Source organism: Podarcis raffonei, chromosome 3, assembly GCF_027172205.1.
Source record: "Podarcis raffonei isolate rPodRaf1 chromosome 3, rPodRaf1.pri, whole genome shotgun sequence".
Classification (NCBI taxonomy): Eukaryota; Metazoa; Chordata; class Lepidosauria; order Squamata; family Lacertidae; genus Podarcis; species Podarcis raffonei.
Window position 1 is genome coordinate 70,789,951 of NC_070604.1, and position 21,115 is coordinate 70,811,065.

The following is a 21,115-nucleotide window of genomic DNA, read 5'->3' on the forward strand; positions in this document are numbered from 1 at the left end:
TGCAAGCAGTAGCCCTTCTTTTCCCGAATACTGTGCTGTATTCTCCTGGCCTCCCTCTTGCACTATTGTTAATCGATAATAGTTCCTTTTTTTTGCTTTGATAAAAGTTGAGGCGGGTTGTTTATGTTTCGTGATGCTTTCCTTCAGAAGTGCCACAACCAAATCTTCCTAACGAGGAGGAGCTGGAAACTGTGGTAGTGCAAGGAAAAGAATAGGTATATAGAAAGGAGAATTCTTGGAGGTCAAGATCCAGGTTTGGGGCAAGTATTCTTTGGTACTCGTTCCAAGGTATTGTGTGAAAATCAGATGGTGCTTCCTGGGGTTGACATTGCTTCTGGCCACCGCTGTTACAGCCAGATAGGCCCACCAAAGGCTATTAAATGGCACTTTCTTGAGGACCCTTCAGACTTCGAGCTGGCCCCTGACTCTTCTGAACTGATTTTTTTTATTGTAACAGTGTGGTTTTCACAAGAGCTGTTTAGCAAGATTTGTCAAATTTAAAATTCCTTTGTAGCTGTGCGGTTTTAATATTTGAAAGTACCATATATTTCTTTACTAGAAGATTTATATTGCATCTTTTAGAACAAGGAAGCATAAATAAATTATATATAGAAGCAACAGTTTTAAAACATAAGTCATAAAAAAAACAGAACAAAAGACCCATGGCAGGTAATAATAAAATGCTGATCAAAATAAACATGAGAGTATTTTTTAAATGACTAAAATTGGACCATGCATACTTTCTGGGGATTCACATTTTATAAGCATAGTGCCGCTATCTTTGGTACCTGCTAGCCAAACCTCTCCTATTGATGGGCCAGAGAGCAGAGCCTCCAAGGCCAATCACAAATCTTGGGCAAGCTAATAAAGGAGCAGGATGAATTTTGGATAACATGGTTCCAAACAACTTAGGGTGCCTTAAAGACCAAGATCAGGACCCAGCCAATGTAAATGGTACAGAATAGGTATCATACATTCTGATCATTTAGCTCCTACAAGCATTCTTGCTGAACAACTTTTAAAGGCAGCCCCACTTAGAGCTCATTACAGTAATCTAGTTAGTATATAAACAGAGTATGTGCCTTTAACTAAGGCAGAACAAATCAGCCTGCCTCTTTACAGGAATAGCCTAAGCAAACATTTCCCCCAAGAGTTACATTCCCTTGGAGAAAAGTGGCTGGGGCTTTGCATACCAACAGTGGTTGGGTCCAACAAGCAACAGTAGATGGGGCCAAAACATACACATATACATGACATACATACCTGATTTTCTGTCACTAACTTTCATACATACACATACTCACCCAGAATACACACCACATTCTCTCATACATACTCTTTAGATATGATAATCAGTATATGAATTGTTTAAATAAATAGAATAGCTTCTATGCTGTACCCTGACAAACTGTCCCTTTCCCCTGTCTAATTCCACTCCCTTCATGACTACAACAAGCTAGCCACCAGAAAAAGTCCCCCCCCCCTCTGTGGACAATTATATCAGGCTGCAGAGCTCACTACCCCTGCTTCTCCAGCCTGATCTGCTTCAATACTGACTGGAATCAGACTAAAGCCTCTTCTTTTGTCAGTACAGAAGCTGAGTTCTTCTTCAATGGCACACTTGCAGAGTGCTGAGACCAGATTCAGAGGCCAGACCAGTGAGATATAACCTCTTGAGGTTTTCTCACCATGCTCCTCAATAGCGACAAACCAGCCTCTCGAGCTTCACATCTGCGCACCAAGTCTGGATAGGAATTAAAGACAGGCATATGTTATCCATGGCTTTACTTCATTGTAGAAGGCTTTCCCCTGGAAATTTTCCTGAATCAACAACTTTCAGAAGAGTTGTAAGAGTTATTTCCCTGTGCTGGCTTTTCACAGTTGGGGTTAAGCTTCCAAACTGTGATCAAAAGGAGCCCCATGTAAAGCATATTATTCAGTCTAGACTCAAAAGGAAGAATTTAGTACTTAAGTTTTATATACCTAATTTTAATTGGACATTTTATGTATACATCTCTAACTTATTGTTATTCAGCAGGAGCCTTTGGGGTGTGAAGCAGCCTAGAAATTATTGAATTAAAATGTATAAGTAAATAAATTATGCAGTATTCCTTTCCATCAGCCTTATCTTTTCTTATGCAGAAGCCACCGTGTAAACTTGCCTTTTTTTCAGTGAGCCTATCTTTCGCTTCCCAGAACCTTTCCTGTTTTCCTGGCCTAAAGATTCTAGTAAACGTTTCACTCTGGCATTGATCACTGATTTTATAGCATCATAAATAACACAATGCTTCACTCAATTAAATGATAAGGCCCCTGCACTAATGTGTTGATGACAGATGAGTTCATCCTGTAGCTTTTACATATACATGAAGACCTTACTCATCTTCTCTTGTGGCTGGTGATAATAATAATAATGATGAGGATGATGATGTACACAAGCACAGATAAATCAGGTGATACCCAACATCAGAGTAGACCCATTGAATGGAACACAGGAAGCTACCATACTGAGGCAAACCAGTTGGTGCAGTTCTCCAAGGTTTCAGGCAGGAGTTTATCCCAGTCCATGTCACAGATGGAACCTGGAACATTCTGCATGCAAGGCAGATGCTCTCACACTGAGCTACAACCTTCCACACTTAATTTCATTGATTTTAATGATCTACTCTTGAGTACGTCTGGTGGCTGATAATCACCCGTTTATAGTTAAGGGAGACATTATATATCAGTTTGCCTAAATGAAGACATTTGTGTGTTTATTACTTCTCCACCCCACACTTCCATGATGCCTCCAAGCATATCACAGAAATACTACGGTCAAGCACTTCACAACGCATCAAACTGTTTAGCTACAATCACATGCCACACAGGGCTGCTTCTGACATAGTATGTTATTGTAAGTGCATCACCAATTGCTATATTAGCAAGCACCTCTGATAAAGTGACTGATCCTTCCCAAAGCAGAACTCTGATGGCATTGGAAGGCAAATAAATAAATAAACAATTGGTGTGGGTGCCATTATTACAGGCGGCGACCATTTTGTGAGGGGGTTCCGTTCTTGGCCCCCACGCACATTGGCAGAGCATGCATAAGCCCTTTCTGCCCCTATTCTGCCCTCTTCTGGGTCCAAAAGAACCCGTACGTTGGTGGTCGCGCATTAATTGGATGCCTATATATGGTCACCACCTGTAGAACCCAGCACCAGACCCATGCATTGCTTGTCTGAGGCGCAGGGCAAGGGTTCCCAGTTCCCAGTCAACTGAGAGCCATGGGGAATTATTGGCATGACAGTGTAAGATCAGCAGGTCCCTGTGGGGGCCCCGGCCAGCTTAGCCCTCCAAGGTCTGGAGCAAGTGTACCCAACTTCACACACCCCCATTCAGCATGGGCCTGCTTGTAACTGTGTTACCAGAGTAGACATGGGTAAAGAACCAGCAACATAGTGTGACACAGGGGACTATATCCTGTGTTCATATCTCTGTTGTATGGTCACTTTTTGCTGATAAGTAGATTGTTTGAGGGGGGCTGGCTGTAAGCAAGTACAGGCCTACCACCCAAGACCTGTGAGAGAGAAGTGTAATTCTACAGCATAGGCTGTGTGTACATCACTGATGATAAATTTGGCTTCAGCTGGAAACTTGGAAGTGACAACAAGTGGTATGCTATGGTTTTCTCTACTAGGTCTGCCCTGTAGTACATTGTTCTTGAGTACTACTGTACTCTGACCTTGTTGACCTGTTTTTTCACTGTGTTGGGTGGGTATTGTAGTTTAAGGAGTGCCTAATAAAAAATATTGTTAGTCTCTGTCCAAAGAGTATGAACAGATGTGTTTGTAATGTAGGGATTGGCTATAGACAATGAATTTTCTGGTGTTCAAGTATGTGTAGCAGTCAGTTGATTTTCTGTGTAAAATGGTTTTAATTCTATAGCCGTTATGTAGTTGTACGGTCATGTCCAGGAAAAGGAGCCTCTTCTGTGGACTGGTCTAGCCTCAGGTTGGTGATGGGTTGCTAAAATTCAGAGAGCTTAAACTAGCAGAGTGCTCTGAGGATCAGAGCTAAAACATCAAATTTCAATCTAAGTGTCATCATAAAACATGCTTTGATAACTTCTTTATAGAACCTGCCAAAAGAAGCTGCAGCTCCTACACAGATTCATTACCAGCAGAGTTGTATCGAAATCAGCCAAGGACTGCCAGCTCAAATGCATTTAGGACTGTAGCCATTAGCTATTACATCATATTCTGGAGAAGTGATCTTTCCAGAATGGTAGTGAGGTACATTGGCTGCACTGTGCTACAAAAGCCTGACAGCTGTTGCTGCCCTTGCTAAACTACTTGTATGGAGAGAGGCTTTTCAATCACTATGGTTGTTAATCCACTTTTTAAATTAAATGACCTTGATCCTGCAAATTATTCATGTGGGTGGATAACCTTATTGTCAGTCAGTGTCCTGGTCCCTGTGCTGCTATTGGACATTTCACACAGTTGGTTTGGCTGCTATTCTCCATATAAACATCCTCAGATGTATGTGGGACCACAGTGAAGTGAAGTAGAAACATGTGTCAGCTGGCCGTATGTGGAACTTTTTTGGCAATGTATTCCACAACTGCAGGATAAATTCCCAGAGACCTATCATGCAGGAGTTGGGGGGCCTGCCAAGGAACAGTCTTGCCTTAGTCCCAAAACCAAATATGAACTGCACATTTTGTTCACAAACCGTTGATTGGCGCCTCTAGTCTATGTTGTTGCGACATAGGTTGCTTTCAGAGGGACTTATTGCATAGAACTTATATACAAATCTCCATATCTGAGCCAAAAGAATTCAGATCCTCTGAATGTGCTTTATTTTCTGATGTTTAAAGCAAATATAAAATTAATTCCTTCAGCTACTTTAGAGAATACAGAATCCATCTTTTTCCCCTAGTAATTCTTGGATTGTAATTATTGTTGTTGAGAAAGCATCAAGTTTGTTTGGAGATATATTACTTTGTTTATGTAGATGGCATTGTATCTAATGAAACGACCCTTGCTGCATGAGTTAATGGTGTGATCTGAATAATGTTATTCTGAATTTCTTGACATAAGATCTCTAGCAGCATTTGGTTTCACGTGAGAAATTTAATTCACAAGGTGCAAGCTAAATCAGATGTTTATATAACACACAGTCTTTTTAATGAGTTTAATAGCCAGCAATGAGTTTAATAGCCAGCAAGTCTTCTGCACTATTGGAATGGCCTGAATTCCCAAGATATATGCAAATTTAATGTCCACGTAAGGCTCCTTGGCAGGGACTCTCAATAAAAGCAAGGGGCTAAGATAAATGTGAAGCAGATTGTGAATCCTCTTTCTAAGGAGGGGTTGCATATACCGGTAATTTTCTTATTATTTCTGATGCAATTCCTTAAGCCTTGTGCTCTGCAAGATGATATATTACCTCCAATGTATTCACTTGCATGCCTGTCCTTTAGCAAACAGGCACCAGCCTCAACTTGCTGATAAGTCTTTGCTGTATTACAACTTGGTGGATCCACCCATATCTATTTATTCCTGTTTCATGCTGACCTGAATTGTGGAAATTTATTATAGTGATATGGGCAGGACTACTTTGTTGGTTTTGAGTACATGATGTTGTTCCACTGCAAACTGCCCAAGTGTGAAGAGAGACAGATCAACAAAACTATTACAAAGTAAATGGCTATTTATGAGTCATGTGGGAGCGGCTGCTGGGACCACATAACTCCAGTCCTGAAAGATCTACATTGGCTCCCAGTACATTTCCGAGAACAATTCAAAGTGTTGGTGCTGAGCTTTAAAGCCCTAAATGGACTCGGCACGGTAGACCTAAAGGAGCATATCCACCCGCATCATTCAGCCCAGGCACTGAAGTCCAGCTCCAAGGATCTTCTGGCTGGTTCCTACAATGCGAGAAGTGAAGCTACAGTGAACCAGGCAGAAGTTGCATTTGCCTTATGGAGCGCCCTCCCATCAGACAATTATATGACTTTTTGTAGACATGTAAACTGAAATATAGCTGGCTCTTTTTCTTCTTTCAGGCCATCAATGTGCCACACATTATTACAATTGGTATGCATGGCCAGGTGGGCTAGTGGAACTTTGTGTAGGCTTGCTAGTGAATTTACAAGGCTTCCCTTTGGCTAGTATAAAAATATAATGAGCAGAATGTAAGAGAACCTCTGCCTTCTGCACATCCAAGCACTTACATCCGGATCTTATTCACCATTGTGCAGAGGTGGAGAATCCGGAATAAGATTCCCCCAATATGATGCTTGAATCCACCTCCTTTGGATCCATCTGTCATTGTGGTCCAGCGGCTGCAATGGCAGCATGAAATTGGACTGCCCCAGAAATTAAAGTAACTGAAACTGTATTAATTTACTGGGTGGTGCTAAGCCATTACAGCCTCTTGTGCTTTTAACTGTATGCTAAAGGGTTGCTTTAAAAGCCGGTATGGTAAACAAGTCAAACAGACAATTTGCACTCATCTTGATTGTGCAGAAAGGGTCTTCTTGATAAAGGATGTATTAAATAGTTGCTGGGATAAACTGATGGCTTGTTTTTGCTTACACAACAGATTTTTTATTATATAAACATTTTTTAATGGTTTAAAGTATAGGGCGAGTCCTTTAAAAGAAGCCCTGTGGATACAGAGTACACATGTTCCATGGGGCTTCTTTTAACACTCACCCTGTACTGTACAAGTAGCTGTCATTTCATGAAACTGGTTAGCAAAGTCACTCCCAAGACCAAGCAAGAAGGTGGGAAAGTTCACAGGCTTATGATAGCCTGATAAAGTATAATATTGCACTTTTATGCCCCAAAGCATATTTATTGTCATATGTAAAATATTTGTCTCTCATTCTCAGGTGGTCTGTAGTAGAATAAGAAGAGCTTATATGAAAAATTGCCCCATATCAGCCTTCCTCAACTTGATGTCCACTATATGTTGTTGTAGCTTCCAGATCTAATTAATATTTTTTATCACTTCCATGACTTCACCATCACCAATCTGAACTAAATCAAAAGATTCTGTGTTGTTGTTGTTTTTTTTAAAAAAATGCACATTTAAAATAAGGCGCATAAACATTTATGGGTTGAAAACAAGCATATTTTATTTAATCCCTATTAGTTTGTGTGGAGTTAATGTTCCATACAATATGTGTCGTCCCCCATGAAAGTTACAAATTGAAATTGCTGCCTTATATTTCCTCTCACATACTTTCCTCCAGAAATACTGCAGCAATAAAATCAATATAACGAAAATGTGCTACATTAGTATATTAAAAAGAACCGTGACAAACCAAGTGAGAATGATCCCATATTTGCAGAGAGCCATATTGTTTCCAAAAATCACAAAACAAATTATGCAGTGAATTGCCATCCTTTATTATGATGACACCACTCAGATTATAATTACACTTAAAAAAAACAGTTCAGTGGCTGAGTTAGTTACCATAGCTTCCATGTTTTCCCTTTCTGCCAGCTCCATGCTAAATTACTGTACTGTTCCCCTCTCTCTTCTTCACCCTATAATTCTCAGAATCCCCAACCTTGAGACCTGATTGTCCATAGTACACAAATACCATATCATACAATACAGATTTCTTATTATATATTTATTGTCTTAAACCTCTTGTGTTCTGCAACACAGAGCACACACAGGCACCTGAAGGAGAGAGACATAACCCCCTTTTCCTATGAAAGCTTCCTGAGTAACACCAGCTAGATAAATGGGGCCTAAAGGGAAGGACAGATTTGAGTTTTTGGAGCAATTGAAATTAGTTTCTCTTGCCTTACAGGTGTCACAGGAATTGATTCCATTCTATAACTCTGTCTATTATTCTATTAAAATGAAATCAAAGCGCCTAAGCATATCTTTCTGTACTCCTGAGAGACAGTGTTCCTCGGTTGATTCTGGATGAACTTCAAAGTGGATAAGAGTGAATAGGAATTTGCTGACTAGGTCAACCATATTATAGCACCAGTCAATAAATTTTATCACCACATAATTTAATAGCAAATAATAGCAATCCTGCCCTATTCTGGCAAGCTTTCCTCAGTACCATTTGACATAAATTGTCGTTCTGAATCACATAAGTGATTCAGTTCCATAGGTGTTTTTTTCCTTTAGCAGATAAGCTCTCCCAGGAATATCTTCAGCTGTTGGAACCACTTTAGGCCCAGGAATATGACTCAGTGGATGAGAACAGAAGAGATCAGTCATTTTCACACGTTTAATAACAGAGTCTATATAGAATTTCCTTTAAAATAGCTCAAAAACTTCTTTTTCTTTTAGATTTTGCAAAAATATCTCCGCAACTTTGAGCAAAACTAAAAAAATCTCAACAACCTTGGCCCAAAAAACTTTGCCACCCAAACACTAGCTCAAAACTCCAATGTATCCACTGGCCCAGAAAGGTTGGAGACGCCTGCATTATCTAGTAAGTTGCAGTCAGTTTTATTACCCTCCATAATACATATTGAAAGAGAGGACTGAGGTGTAGTTACCATACTTGCCTAAGGCCAACTAGTGAATCTACAGCAGAAGTAGAAATACCTGGTTTACAGCTCAGTCTTTTAACCCTGTAAACTACACAAACCCCATTTGCATTTATGGTGTTTTATAAACATTAAATAACAACAAGAACAATATTTGTGCTTGCATCAAGTTAGGGAAAGCACTGCAAAGTAAATTTCAGGAATATGATGGAGAGGATTATCACCAAGCTTGTAAGAAAAATACATCTGAGGATGCACTCCTATGCACTGAATCAGTTGACTTATTTTAGCTGTTCAGGAATTTTGTTGGGCAGTTGTTGAGGTCTTCTGTCTTTATTTTTACTGTTTCTACTATTTTTGTTTTGTTTTAATGCTTCTGATTATTTTATTTTTCAGCAACTCTAAACTCTGAAAAGGTGGCCTAAAAACAAACAGGTATATAAATAGAGAGCCCACCCTAGACACACAGTTAATTGCATTGAAATGGAATTGTATGGGATCAGCTTGTTTGAAATCCTGTATCATGTCCTGTTGAAGCCAGGATAAATAAGCTACAAGTATAGACTATAAATAATAGTCTTGTGGACAAAAGGAATTAACTGCATTTGCATACCTAATGCTGTTTCTTATTTACAAAATAGCAGCTTGTGGGATGGGGTGGGGGCAGCAATTTGGAGCAGAGCGGTCTAACAACAGAATACTAAATAGCTACAGAGAATTCATTAATACTATTAATATTTGAGTTACCAACACTCTATGGTTGTGGTGCCTCCATGCAGAGCTGCCCGAACATATGGGGAAGCTGTTTGCTGATCAGAGCTATTTACATGGAAAATCTCCATGGCAACATCAGCAGCCTGCAGGAAGTTGTTGCACGGGTGTAGAGTTCCTAAGTACTGGTGTGGAGACTTTCTATGCAATAATGCTGATACATAGGATACACCTCTTATATACACTATAGAAGTCACATGGAAGTTCCTACGTTGTCTGCCAGCAACCACACCACAGGTGTGATAAGAAGCAACCTTTCAATTAGAACTTAAACAGCACATAAGATTTTACTTTAGGCTGGATATCTTATCTTATGGAATTCCCTCATGCTGCAAAACATTTAGTTCGGGGGGGGGGCTAACTGAATAGGAAGGTGCTAATCTAGTACTAAATTTTGCAGCACAGGATGAAAAGGAGGATATTTTACCACCTTCCCTTGCCTGTACAGAATGGAATAGTTGCAAGAAGGGAACTGGGGTCAAAGAACAGGAAACTCTTGGTAAATATCCCCTTAACTTATTTTCATACCCATTCCGGGATGTTTTAGGTTGCTAGGGGCTTTTCCTGCTTTGCAGCTGGGGAAGAGGGAATTAATAAGGATTGGAGAAAGCGCTTTTCCTCTGATCCTATTAAATCCCCTCCCTGCAAGCCAGGCAGCAGCAGCACCTGGCATCACTGGGTGACCCTGGCAGGGTCCACGGCTGCTTATGCCTGCTATGAGTCTCCCACTTGGCCCCTTTCCAGGGCCTGGGTTTATGAAGTGGCAGTAGCAGACAGCTGGGAAGCCACTGTTTCAAATAACACGCAGTGCCCCCATAGTGATGCTATGTCTGGGCATTACAGTGGTACCTTGGTTCTCAAACTTGGTTCTCTGGAAGTCCATTACAAAACCAAAGGGTTCCAAAACCAAGGCACATTTTCCCATAGAAAGTAATGCAAAATGGATTAATCCGTTCCATACTTTTAAAAACAACCCCTAAAGCAGTAGGTTAACATGAATTTTACTATCTAACGAGACCATTGATCCATAAAATGAAAGCAATAATCAATGTACCGTACTATAAAATAAATAAAACAGTATTGTAGATGATAAAAATTAATTCCCCCCCCCTTACCTGCACTGAAAATAGTCATTGTTTGGATGGGGGGGGGCTTTTATCCATTTCCGCAGTCATACAATCAGTCAGTCAATCAATCAGTAGCTGAACTGGGATCCACACACTCACAAAAACAAATTAATTGAAAAACCCTCAAAACAAAAAACGCAAAATAAATAGCAAAAACAAAAGCACCAAATATAAGCTCCAAATATGACCTTAGAACACTGCAATCGGAAAAGGAAGGCTTGAATTAGAATGGGGGACACAAATTAGCAGCACAACAGGAAACATAGGGGGACTCAAAATGGAGCATGTTCGGCTTCCAGAAAAAAGTGCAAAAACCAGAACACCTACTTCTGGTTTTGCAGCATTCGGGTTCCAAGTTGTTTGTGAACTAAGCTGTTCAAAAACCAAGGTACCACTGTATAGGTAATTACTGAGATGGGTGCCTTGCAGCCACCCAGCACAGTAGTGCATCTGCTTGTGGTAAGCCTAGGGCAGGAGGAGGGGCGTCCACTGAGGAAGGAGAAGACTCCATCAGAAAGCACTTTTCTTATAGCATCCTGGATTAGAAGGGTGATTAGGGCCAGAATATATACACCTCATGGCATACATTAATTTCCTGCCCATGCCCTCCCACATACCCTGAAGATGCACTGCACTGCTTGGGTTCAAAGCTAGAGAAGCAGATTCCTCCAGGGGGCTGTTGAGACCATAGGTTTATTGCATGCACTATAAATAGGACTGGACTCAGTTCCGGCCAGAGACATTTTAGCACCTGAGGCGGACTCCAAAATGGTGCCATGCTCCCCACCACAGAATATCTACATCAGGAACAAGGTGGGGAGAGAAAGATTGACATCGGGATCTGCTGCCCTAGTGGATTCTGCCACCTGAGACCGTCACCTCACCTTGCCTCTTGTGTGGGCTGGTCCCAATTGGACTGCTTACTGAACTGCTGATTATTTGGATAAACGTTATGCATATAATGCAAATTGTGCATAAACGTTATTTACAACTGTGCTATCGGGAAGAGAGGGGAATCCCAATAATTTAACACACACACACCATTTTTTCCCCAGGACCCCAACTAACATATTAAATGCTAGTCTATCAGAAGGCGAACGCAAATAATAATATTTATACCTATTACAATATCGTCATTAATAGTAACACAGCATTATAATATGCATATTCCAGATGAGTTGTTTATTTTTTTAAAAAACACTCCTCCCCGCTCCTCTGTTTCCTACCCCGCTCGCCTTTTTCTTTAAATTGCCGCTGCTGGACTCTCTCCGTTTCCGTTCCCAGCTCAGAATTCACCGCCCTCGCGATTATTTACATCAGCAGACAATCGTAGAGGGGAGGAAAGGGGGGAGACCCTGGGACTTGTAGTCCTGCCCTCTTCGGCTAACCTCACTTCCCCTTATGAGAGCTGTTTTTGTTTTAACATCTATGTAGTCTGGTTACACGCGGAAGGAAGGTATTGGACTACATTCCCCAGAAGGCCGTGCGCTCGAGAGTGGGAGAGGGTGGGAGGCGGGAGATGGACCTTGAGCCTTCTTCCTCTTGAGGCAGGAGAAGATTGGAGGCTGGCGGGGGAATCTCCGCTTTCGCGCCGTCGCGTGGTCGGGAGTCGGGACCCAGCCTGGCAGGGCGCGGGGGGGAGGTTGGAGGAAGAGAGTGAAAACAATAAGGGCAGCGGGAGCACAAGCCGGCCGTTCCCGCTGCCGCCGCTTGGGGTTGGCGAGAGGAGGCATCGCCGCCGGCTGCCGAGAGGAAAGCGGGCTGGCAGGCGACGGGGAGAGACCCTGAGAGACCGCAAGCGACCTGGGCGCGCTGCCGCTGCTGCTGCGTGGCTTGTGGGCGGCGGAGGACGAGGCAGGGAGCGAGGGGCTCCCCGGGGGAGACGGAGCGAGGCGAACAAAGGCTGCCCGCCTTGCCCGGCGAAGGGACCGGAGGACCTTCCCTGGCCGAGAGGGAGCCCCGCGAGGCGGACGCTCAACGGGCAGAGTTCCCCCTGCCTTCCAGCCATGAGACGGAAGAGCAAATCCCGAGGAGGGGCTTCTGGCGGCTGGTGCTCGCTCTGCCGCGGCTCTCAGTGAACCCGACCTCCTCCCCTGGCGAGGAGGCTTCTTCCAGGAACGGTTCAAGGGAAAGAAATATCTCCCTGCTGCTGCTGCTGCTGCTGCTGCTGCTGCTGCTTCTGACCCGTGTAAACGAAGTGACTCCTGGTTCCCCTCAGCAGCAAGAGGAGAAGAAGAAACGGCGCCGAGGGAAGCGTGTGTGAGGGCGGCTATTTTATAACCGTGCCTCCCTCTTCCTTTCCCTCCCTCCTTTCGCCTGCCTTTGCCAACAGCTTCCATCGCTTTTGAACGGGGGCGCGTGGATGTCGGGAGGCGAGGGGGAAGCGGGTGCTGTCGCCGCCGCCGGGCGCTGTTTTCGGGTCGCTTCTCTCCCACACGCTGCTCCCGGCGATGAAAAGCGGGATCCAGGAAGCTGCTTCTGCTTGGTCTGGCTGCTGGGGATAAATAAACCCAGATAGAGTAGGAGGTGGAAAGTGAAGCACCCGCCGCTCTTTTTCTCGACATCAGGCTCTGTTCAAGTGGAAGGCAGCTCTGGGGTTGTGAGGGGGTCGTGGACAGATTTAGGTCCGACGACAGTTTGAAAGGAGCGGGGTAGGTGGGTGGGCTGCCAGCCCGATACCTTCTGGAACGGGAGACGAATCTTGGATGGCTTCAGTATCTGACTGACTAATTCCTGTATCGAAGCTGGAATGAGTTTCAGAGAGCAACTCCTTGATTTGCTTATATAAAAGCCTGGAAGTCTCAATAAGAGCGACGGAAGGAAGAAAAGCGGAAGGGATTTATAATATAAACATTTTATTTGCATCTCTTTCCTCTGAAATCAAGTTGTTGTTTTTTCTGGAAGAAACTAAGGGTGAACTGGATATTTGTTGGCAAATAGAAATGAAGGCTGGCTTTTAAAATGGCATGTATTATTTTTCCCCTGGCAATGGCTATTGACCACCACATTTCTGTTATGTTCCAAAAACTTTCTTTTCTATAGTGAGAGCAAAGAGGAACTAATAGTCTTTTGTTGCCATTCAGAGCAACGGCCAGAAAAATACAGGCAGCTTACAGAGTCTAGGAGGAAATTGGATATTATGGATGGTTTCTCAACTGCTGGTTTTGGATTTGGATATATGTGTTTGGAACAATTAATAGGAATTTTAATTTTTGTAAAATGATCTGATAAAGGATCTTAATAAACTTATATGAAAGGAGTCTACTCGGTTACAAAACACTCTTAACGTTTTTAACCAAGACATGCTTAAGGATGTGGATTTGATGTAAAAACTGAGCAGCTTGTTAAACAAAAGGAACAATGCTTCAAAATCCTTTTAAAGCACTATTTCTTCGACAGTTGATTTATACTTTAGCTGTTTCTAGTTCCCATTTCCTTGTATGATTACATACTTTTAAGGAACTGTTTTGAACTGTCACTTCATTGTGAAGAAAGTATAGACTACTTATGACTTCTGCAATGACAGCTTTGGACACTGAACAGTTAACTGGGTGTTGTATAATGCCCTGATAAACTAAAGTACTAAAAGTGGTTTCAAGGAAACATCTTACCCAAGAGGCGTTTTGGGGGTAACTCCCCTCCTTATTCCCCCTTGATGACTCCAGGAGGTGGTGGAGGAGGGCCCATGAAAGACTGTGAATACAGTCAGATCAGCACTCACAGCTCCTCTTCTCCCATGGAGTCTCCTCATAAGAAAAAGAAAACAACTGCCAAGAGAAAATGGGAGGTTTTCCCTGGAAGAAACAAGTTCTTCTGTGATGGAAGGATCATGATGGCTCGTCAGACTGGAGTCTTCTACCTGACCCTTGTTCTTATTTTGGTTACCAGTGGACTGTTCTTCGCATTTGAGTAAGTGGCGTTAAAGTTTTCATTTATTTTCCCCCTTTCCATAATGATACAGCTTTTTGAAAAAGGTTTCTATTTCCATTCTGTTCTATAATTACCAAAGATGGTTTGTAGTCTGTAGGCATGGATAATTGAGCTGTACCTATATCATGACTGATATAGTTATGTTTACAGTATGTTGAGACCTTGAAGCTGAGATTGCTACTATTTTCCACTGCATCTATATTTAAAACAGCCATTCTTTCCTTATGTCCAGCAACTTGGGCTGCTACATATGAATGAGAAGACTAGTTATTCCTGTCTTTTTATTTTTCAAAACTATTACTTGATTGTATTTTTTCACACAGCTTGTACTAAGCTGAACATACTTGCATTTTTAAAAGAAATTTTTAAAAACCTTATTGAGTCTAGCTGAATGATTTTTAGATTACTTTGCAACAGGTTGTTAAGGAACCAGGTGTTTACATTTACAGTACATCCAACTGTGAACTACGTTTTCCTCTTTCTCTGATCAAGTCCTCTGTGTAAAGGTATGTATGTATCAAGTTGTTAGCCTGCCAGTGGATGCAGTCTGTAGAACTGCAGTTTGTATCTGGTAGCATGGTCTGTTCATTATGCTGCTGCTTGGTTTAGTTAGATGAATTTTAAAACCTCATCCAAAAGGTAAACTTTGTATAATTAGGCTAACTAGACATTTCACAAAATTCCTCTTCTCAGCTATTGTTCAAACTTCCTTCTTTTTTGTTGTTAGGCAATTCTTCCTTTAAAAAAAGAAAAAATATAAATCCACCTGTTCATCATAAATACCTTACTCACTTCCCTGTTTGAGAGGTGAAGGATATTGCTTCTGACTTTGCTTAGTCTTTGTTAGCTTTAAAGTCTTCTCCTCACCCCACAGCATCTAGTATTTGCAACTATGTGAGTTTGGTATTTAAAAAAAGAAAGGGAAAAAACTGTAACTGAGCAAGAAGTAGCGTGTAAATATGAGATACGTGCAATAAGCCTGTGTGATGAAAGTGATCAAGGAGCACTAGTGTACACACCCTTTATTGCTTCCTCTGTGGCTCATGCCTAGTTATGCTGTGGTGTCTTAAAGTTATGCTCATGGAAGGCTAGTTGGGCTTCCTATACATATCTAGTTTGCCACTGTGAGAACTGGGTGCTGGACAAGATGAACTGTTGGCCTGATCCAGGAGACCCTCCTTATGTTATTAAGTGGACCTTTTAATGTACAGTGCAGTTTAGCATCCTATGGAGAAATTGTGTAAATTATGAATCCTGAGGGAAATGTTATTTGATAATCTGTTTAGCAGATAAGTTTTTTTGAACTGAGTCGTGATCCATTCTTCCATGCACTGAAAACAGTGGAGCCTACTTTTGAGTATAAACACATATGATTGCGCTAAAAGTATTTTTTTGTGCTTGGGGACGATTTTTTCCACAAGAGCAGGTTTTGGGTCGAGCCACTGAAGACATGGTGTGTTTACATGATCCATTTTTCATTGAAAGAAAGAGCTTCTGTTTCAGGTTAGTTTATATGAGTATGAATTAGATAAGGGGTTTTGTGGTCCATGGACTGCCAGTGATATGTGAACCCCATTCAGCTAGTCCATGGCATGTCCACATTAAAATTTCATATTTATTTTTAGTGGTATCTTCATTGTTTCTTTCATTTCTTATATTGTATTTTATTGAACAACAATTCAAATTCTATGAAATGCAAATTACAATACAATAAGATATAACTTTAGAAATGAAAGAACCAATAAAAATACCATTAAAAACATTATAGTTGCTATGGCATGTAGAAAAATAATTAAGTACGGTAGTCAAGACCACCAGCAGTTTTCAAGCTGTCTGTGGCAGCGGGCAAGGAGAAATTGGGAACCACTGAACTAAATGCTGATCTGATATTCAAAAGATGAAATACAGGCTGAAAGAGATTCTTGGTGAAATTAGACTTTCTTAGATCTCCAGATACTTGTTCATATACACTTGGTAAGTTATCATATTTGATTTGTAGAAGTTGAAAGAGTTCCTTAGAGAAGCATAACTGCAAATCTGCATAAATAGATGGGGTTGGTGTTTGTTTTTTGTACCTACATATTTAAAACATGATGAGTGATACAGCACTGGAAGCTTTTGTCCATGTAAATGGGTGTTATTGTTGGGAGACCATATTGTTTCCATACAAAGTAGGAGGATAGATACCATGCCCAGTAATTTCACCTGCTGGAAGCATTTTATTCATCCTGCTTTATTATCTTTATTTTTCTTTTTTAGTCTCATCAAGTATCCTAATGGGCACCTTTCAGAGAGGTGCACCTAATGGATTTTTTCAGTACAGCAATTCTTGCTTGAGTAGTGAGAAAATTTCACTAGGAAAATAATAAATCCTCTAATTTTAAGTAACCACTCACATCTTCATGAATCCATCATAGAGTTTGCTAATGCATGGAAACATTATACTATTTCAGGACTCACTTTAAAAGTTCTAAAGCAAAATGTTAGATCTTGTCCTTACCTGTCAGTGGGTATGACATGTATTGAAAGAGGCTAATCAGAAGTAAAGTAGATTGCAAATAATCTGCATAAGAGTAAAATGGTACAGCAGCTCTGGGTATTTCTGCCTCTTCCTGATGGCTAAAGAACAAAACATGTTTTGAGACAATAATCATGTGATAATCAATTTGTTGCAAATGCCCTATATACAGACACTGTTGCTCTACTTTTGATCTGATGTCATAAGTTTGGCAGTTATTTTTATCAGCCTAATAGCCTGTCATTTATTGAACTGCAATTTAATTTGAATTAGGCATATTAGAATCTAAAATCTTCTCAAAACACATCACGTAAGTAACTCATTTCTATTCTACATACTTGTGCAAGACTCCATAGGTTTTTGTGTATTTGTACACTCTGCTTGCTGTTATCAAGAACTTTTTGCAACAAACACGCAGGCGCATGCTGCTAATTTTTCATAAGAGACACCATTTAACACTGGCATAATCTGTTATTGGTTTACTTTATTACATAATATTTAATTAAATAATATTAAATATTAAACAATCTGCAGGTGTTTCCCTTTATTTTTAATACAAAATACAAAAGGCTGTGAAGCTGTAATTAAGTGCATGCATGTGGTGGAAATTCTCCTGAGCGCTATTTGTGTGTAAATGTATAGCTGTACAGTGGTACCTCGGGTTACAGACACTTCAGGTTATAGACGCTTCAGGTTACAGACTCTGCTAACCCAGAAATAGTACCTCGGGTTAAGAACTTTGCTTCAGGATGAGAAAAGAAATTGCGTGGCAGCGGCAGCAGCAGCAGGAGGCCCCATTAGCTAAAGTGGTACCTCAGGTTAAGAACAGTTTCAGGTTAAGAACGGACCTACAGAACGAATTAAGTTCTTAACCCGAAGTACAACTGTAGTGGCTTACAAGGAGGTATATATTGCCATATAGCATACCAGGCAGATGTTAGAGTTCTTTTTGATAGGATATGGTGGATATGCTTTAGAATTGTGGACATGTAATAATTAGTATTATTAAGTTTAAGGCTCTCAAAGCATCTGTCTCACAATGTACAACATATTCTTATTCTGCAGAGAGAAATCTAATGCTCTAAAGCAGGTTTTTTTTTGTCTCATGTGCTCTAGTAGAATGCGTATGTCCCAGAAGATTCAGTCAGAAGCAATAGTCTTTTGCTCTGCCCTTAGCAACAGCATGAGGAATCAGTATCTTGAGCTATTATTACATGAAGTGCTTGAATATGGAATGTTGAAATCTTGTGTATATTGAAATACACAAAACTGGCACAAAAATGACTCATATGCAGTTTCCCATGGCCTTCTTCATTTTATGGTTTAATAGTTATTAAAGCATACTATCTACAACACAATTTGTAATTCTCTTAATAGTATCATTATTTCATCACAATAATTATATATAAATTCAGGATGCAGAACCAAATATGTAATTAGTTTCCCCCCTGCCGCACATACTTCAAGATTTGAATATGCCTGATGATGTGACAGCTAATTTTTCAGAAAGTTTATAGGGGCCAGTAAAAATACTGAATATTCATGTAGAGTTTGCCAGCCTTAATAAGAAGGTGGGCAGGTCAGGAAGACTGAAATATTGGATATCATAACAAGTTAAGCTTGTTATATAAAAACAAATGGTTGCTGATCTGGAAGAAACGACCAAATGACAAACAAATGGGTAGATCTTAAAAATCACTCCTGGAAGGAAGTTAATGGGGGAAGGGAACATTTCCACCCCTTCGGGTATCTGTACTTGGTTAGCAGTGACTCCTGAGGATCTCTGTCTAACATATAGAAAGCTCCTGAAAGCAGGTGATGTTCTCACTTTCAGCTGCTTCCTACTGGGGCAGAGAAAGGCAGACTCCACTCCAACAGATAGAGATTGTGCTTCCCCCACCCTGCCAAATAACTGTTTGGCAGGCAGAGAGGAGCATGTTTTACTTAGGGAGGAAGGCACGCACAGATGACTGTTTCCTTCCTCATTGGAATTGTGCTGTCTTTAGCCTCCAAGCAATGTGATGGTAGGTGGAAGGCATGTTAAGGGATTCACAGCAGGCGTCAGAAGAGACCTGTGAAGTTGCATGAGAGCTGCAGGCCACTACATCTGTCTTAAATGGATCCCTTAGATGCCTGCGGTACATCATTTGATCATGGAAAGATGATTAAAAATTACAAATGTTTCTTACTCCCTTAAAATGTTATGATGGGAGAGTTGGAGTAATTCTGTTACAAAAAATAGTTTTAGGATATTGATATTTAGGCAAACTAGTCCCCCCCTTACTTTGTTTCCCCTTATGAGATTGTATCATTAAATTATTTTATTATTATAAAATAGTCCTGTGGAATTCAGTTTCCAATCTGGAATATTTTTCTAAATATGGTCCGCCCCCCACTGCAAGATGCTCTGTCACATACTGTTGCGGTTACTTTGGCTATGTTAGATTCTTTAGTGAGTGAAAGTCCTAGCCAGATATTCTAGTTCCTGTTCAGCCCCAGTGAGCATGAGCAATAGTCAGGGATGATGGGAGTTGGAGTCCAGCAATATCTGGAGGGCAGCAGGTTGAAGAGGACTTTATTAGTTGTTGTTTTTAAAGTCTTACCGCTTCTTACTAAACAAGCCTGCTACACAAGTGATAATCAGACTATTCCAGTTCCCTCTAATAACCCTGGATCCCTGGTGCTGATTTGGGAAGTAGCCATGTCATCTGCCTGATCTATTGGTTCCTGGATGCAGGTGATACAGGCTCTCGTAAAGGTAAAGGGACCCCTGACCATTAGGTCCAGTCGTGACCGACTCTGGGGTTGCGACGCTCATCTCGCTTTATTGGCCGAGGGAGCCGGCATACAGCTTGTGGGTCATATGGCCAGCATGACTAAGCCACTTCTGGCAAAACCAGAGCAGCGCACGGAAATGCCGTTTACCTTCCCGCCAGAGCGGTACCTATTTATCTACTTGCACTTTGACGTGCTTTCGAACTGCTAGGTTGGCAGGAGCCAGGGACTGAGCAACAGGAGCTCACCCTGTTGCGGGGATTCGAACTGCCGACCTTCTGATCGGCAAGTCCTAGGCTCTGTGGTTTAACCCACAGCGCCACCCGTGTCCCTACAGGCTCTCATAGGCCCAATCTAATTGCATGGAGAACAAGTTGTTTGCATTTGCCTTGAAAACTGTACAGATATAGGTACTTACAGCATGGTAGTGATCTGATTCAGATGTTACAGTCTTCTCCTGGTTGTATATTCTTTTTAAAGCACTGTTTGAGCCACAGTTCCCCAGTTGTAATATTATGGGGATTGGTTTAACAAACCACAATATATTATGGGGATGTGTGGGGTGGGGAGAGGGGAATGTATGATCACAAGGCCAGTAAACAAAGTTTATTGTGTCTGAACCATGCCAGTATCTTAAAAATAGTAATGAAGACTGTAAAGATATAGTCATTGTGTCATTTTGAAATAATACCCCATTGATGTTCTATAAATACGTGATTTCTAGATTACCTTTTTTGCTACATACAGTATAGGAAAAACAGTACATTCTAATTACACTTTCTTGTAATGGAAACAATTACAGTGTGAATATTTTATACCATATACTCAAACATGCCTTTTGAGACATTAGTAGAGACATACTGTACATTAGCAATGGATACTTCCATATCTTTGTTGCTTACCCAGTGGTTCTATGCTCCTAGAAAAGTACCGTATTTTTCGCACCATAGCACGCACTTTTTCCCCTCCAAAAATGAAGGGGAAATGTGTGTGCGTCCTATGGTGCGAATGCAGGCTTTCGCTGAAGCCTGGAGAGTGAGAGGGGTCGGTGCGCACCGACCCCTCACGCTCTCCAGGCTTCGCACACCTCTCTGCAAGCAGCGGGAGCCCAGCGCTGGGCTCCCGCTGCTTGCGGAGAGTTGCCTGCATGCTCAGGCCTGCGCGCGCTGAGCTCAGCGTGTCCAGGCTTCGCGGACCTCTCCGCAAGCAGCAGGAGCGCTCCCGCTGCTTGCAGAGACTTGCCTGCATGCTGAAGCCTGCGCGCGCTGAGATCAGCGCGCCCAGGCTTCGCGGACCTCTCCGCAAGCAGCGGGAGCGCTCCCGCTGCTTGCGGAGAGTTGCCAGCATGCCGAAGCCTGCGCGTGCTGAGATCAGCGCGCCCAGGCTTCGCGGACCTCTCAGCAAGCCGTGGGAGCGCTCCCACGGCTTGCAGAGAGCTGCCTGTTTGGGGGCTGGGGTCGGGGGAAGCTCGAGCT

At 41.8% G+C, this 21,115-nt stretch overlaps 1 protein-coding gene across 6 annotated transcripts in view; it reads left to right on the top strand.

The window, feature by feature from the left end:
* Positions 1 to 14,072: 14,072 nt before the first annotated feature.
* Positions 14,073 to 21,115, top strand: part of LOC128410690 (palmitoyltransferase ZDHHC14) — a 135,989-nt gene continuing 128,946 nt past the window's right edge. For 5 of the 6 annotated variants that reach the window (XM_053382253.1, XM_053382256.1, XM_053382255.1 and 2 more), the window contains exon 1: positions 14,073 to 14,326. In XM_053382253.1, the coding sequence (XP_053238228.1) occupies positions 14,073 to 14,326 (254 nt within the window). The remainder of the gene's footprint in view (positions 14,327 to 21,115) is intronic. The other variant, XM_053382257.1, reaches the window with a different exon arrangement.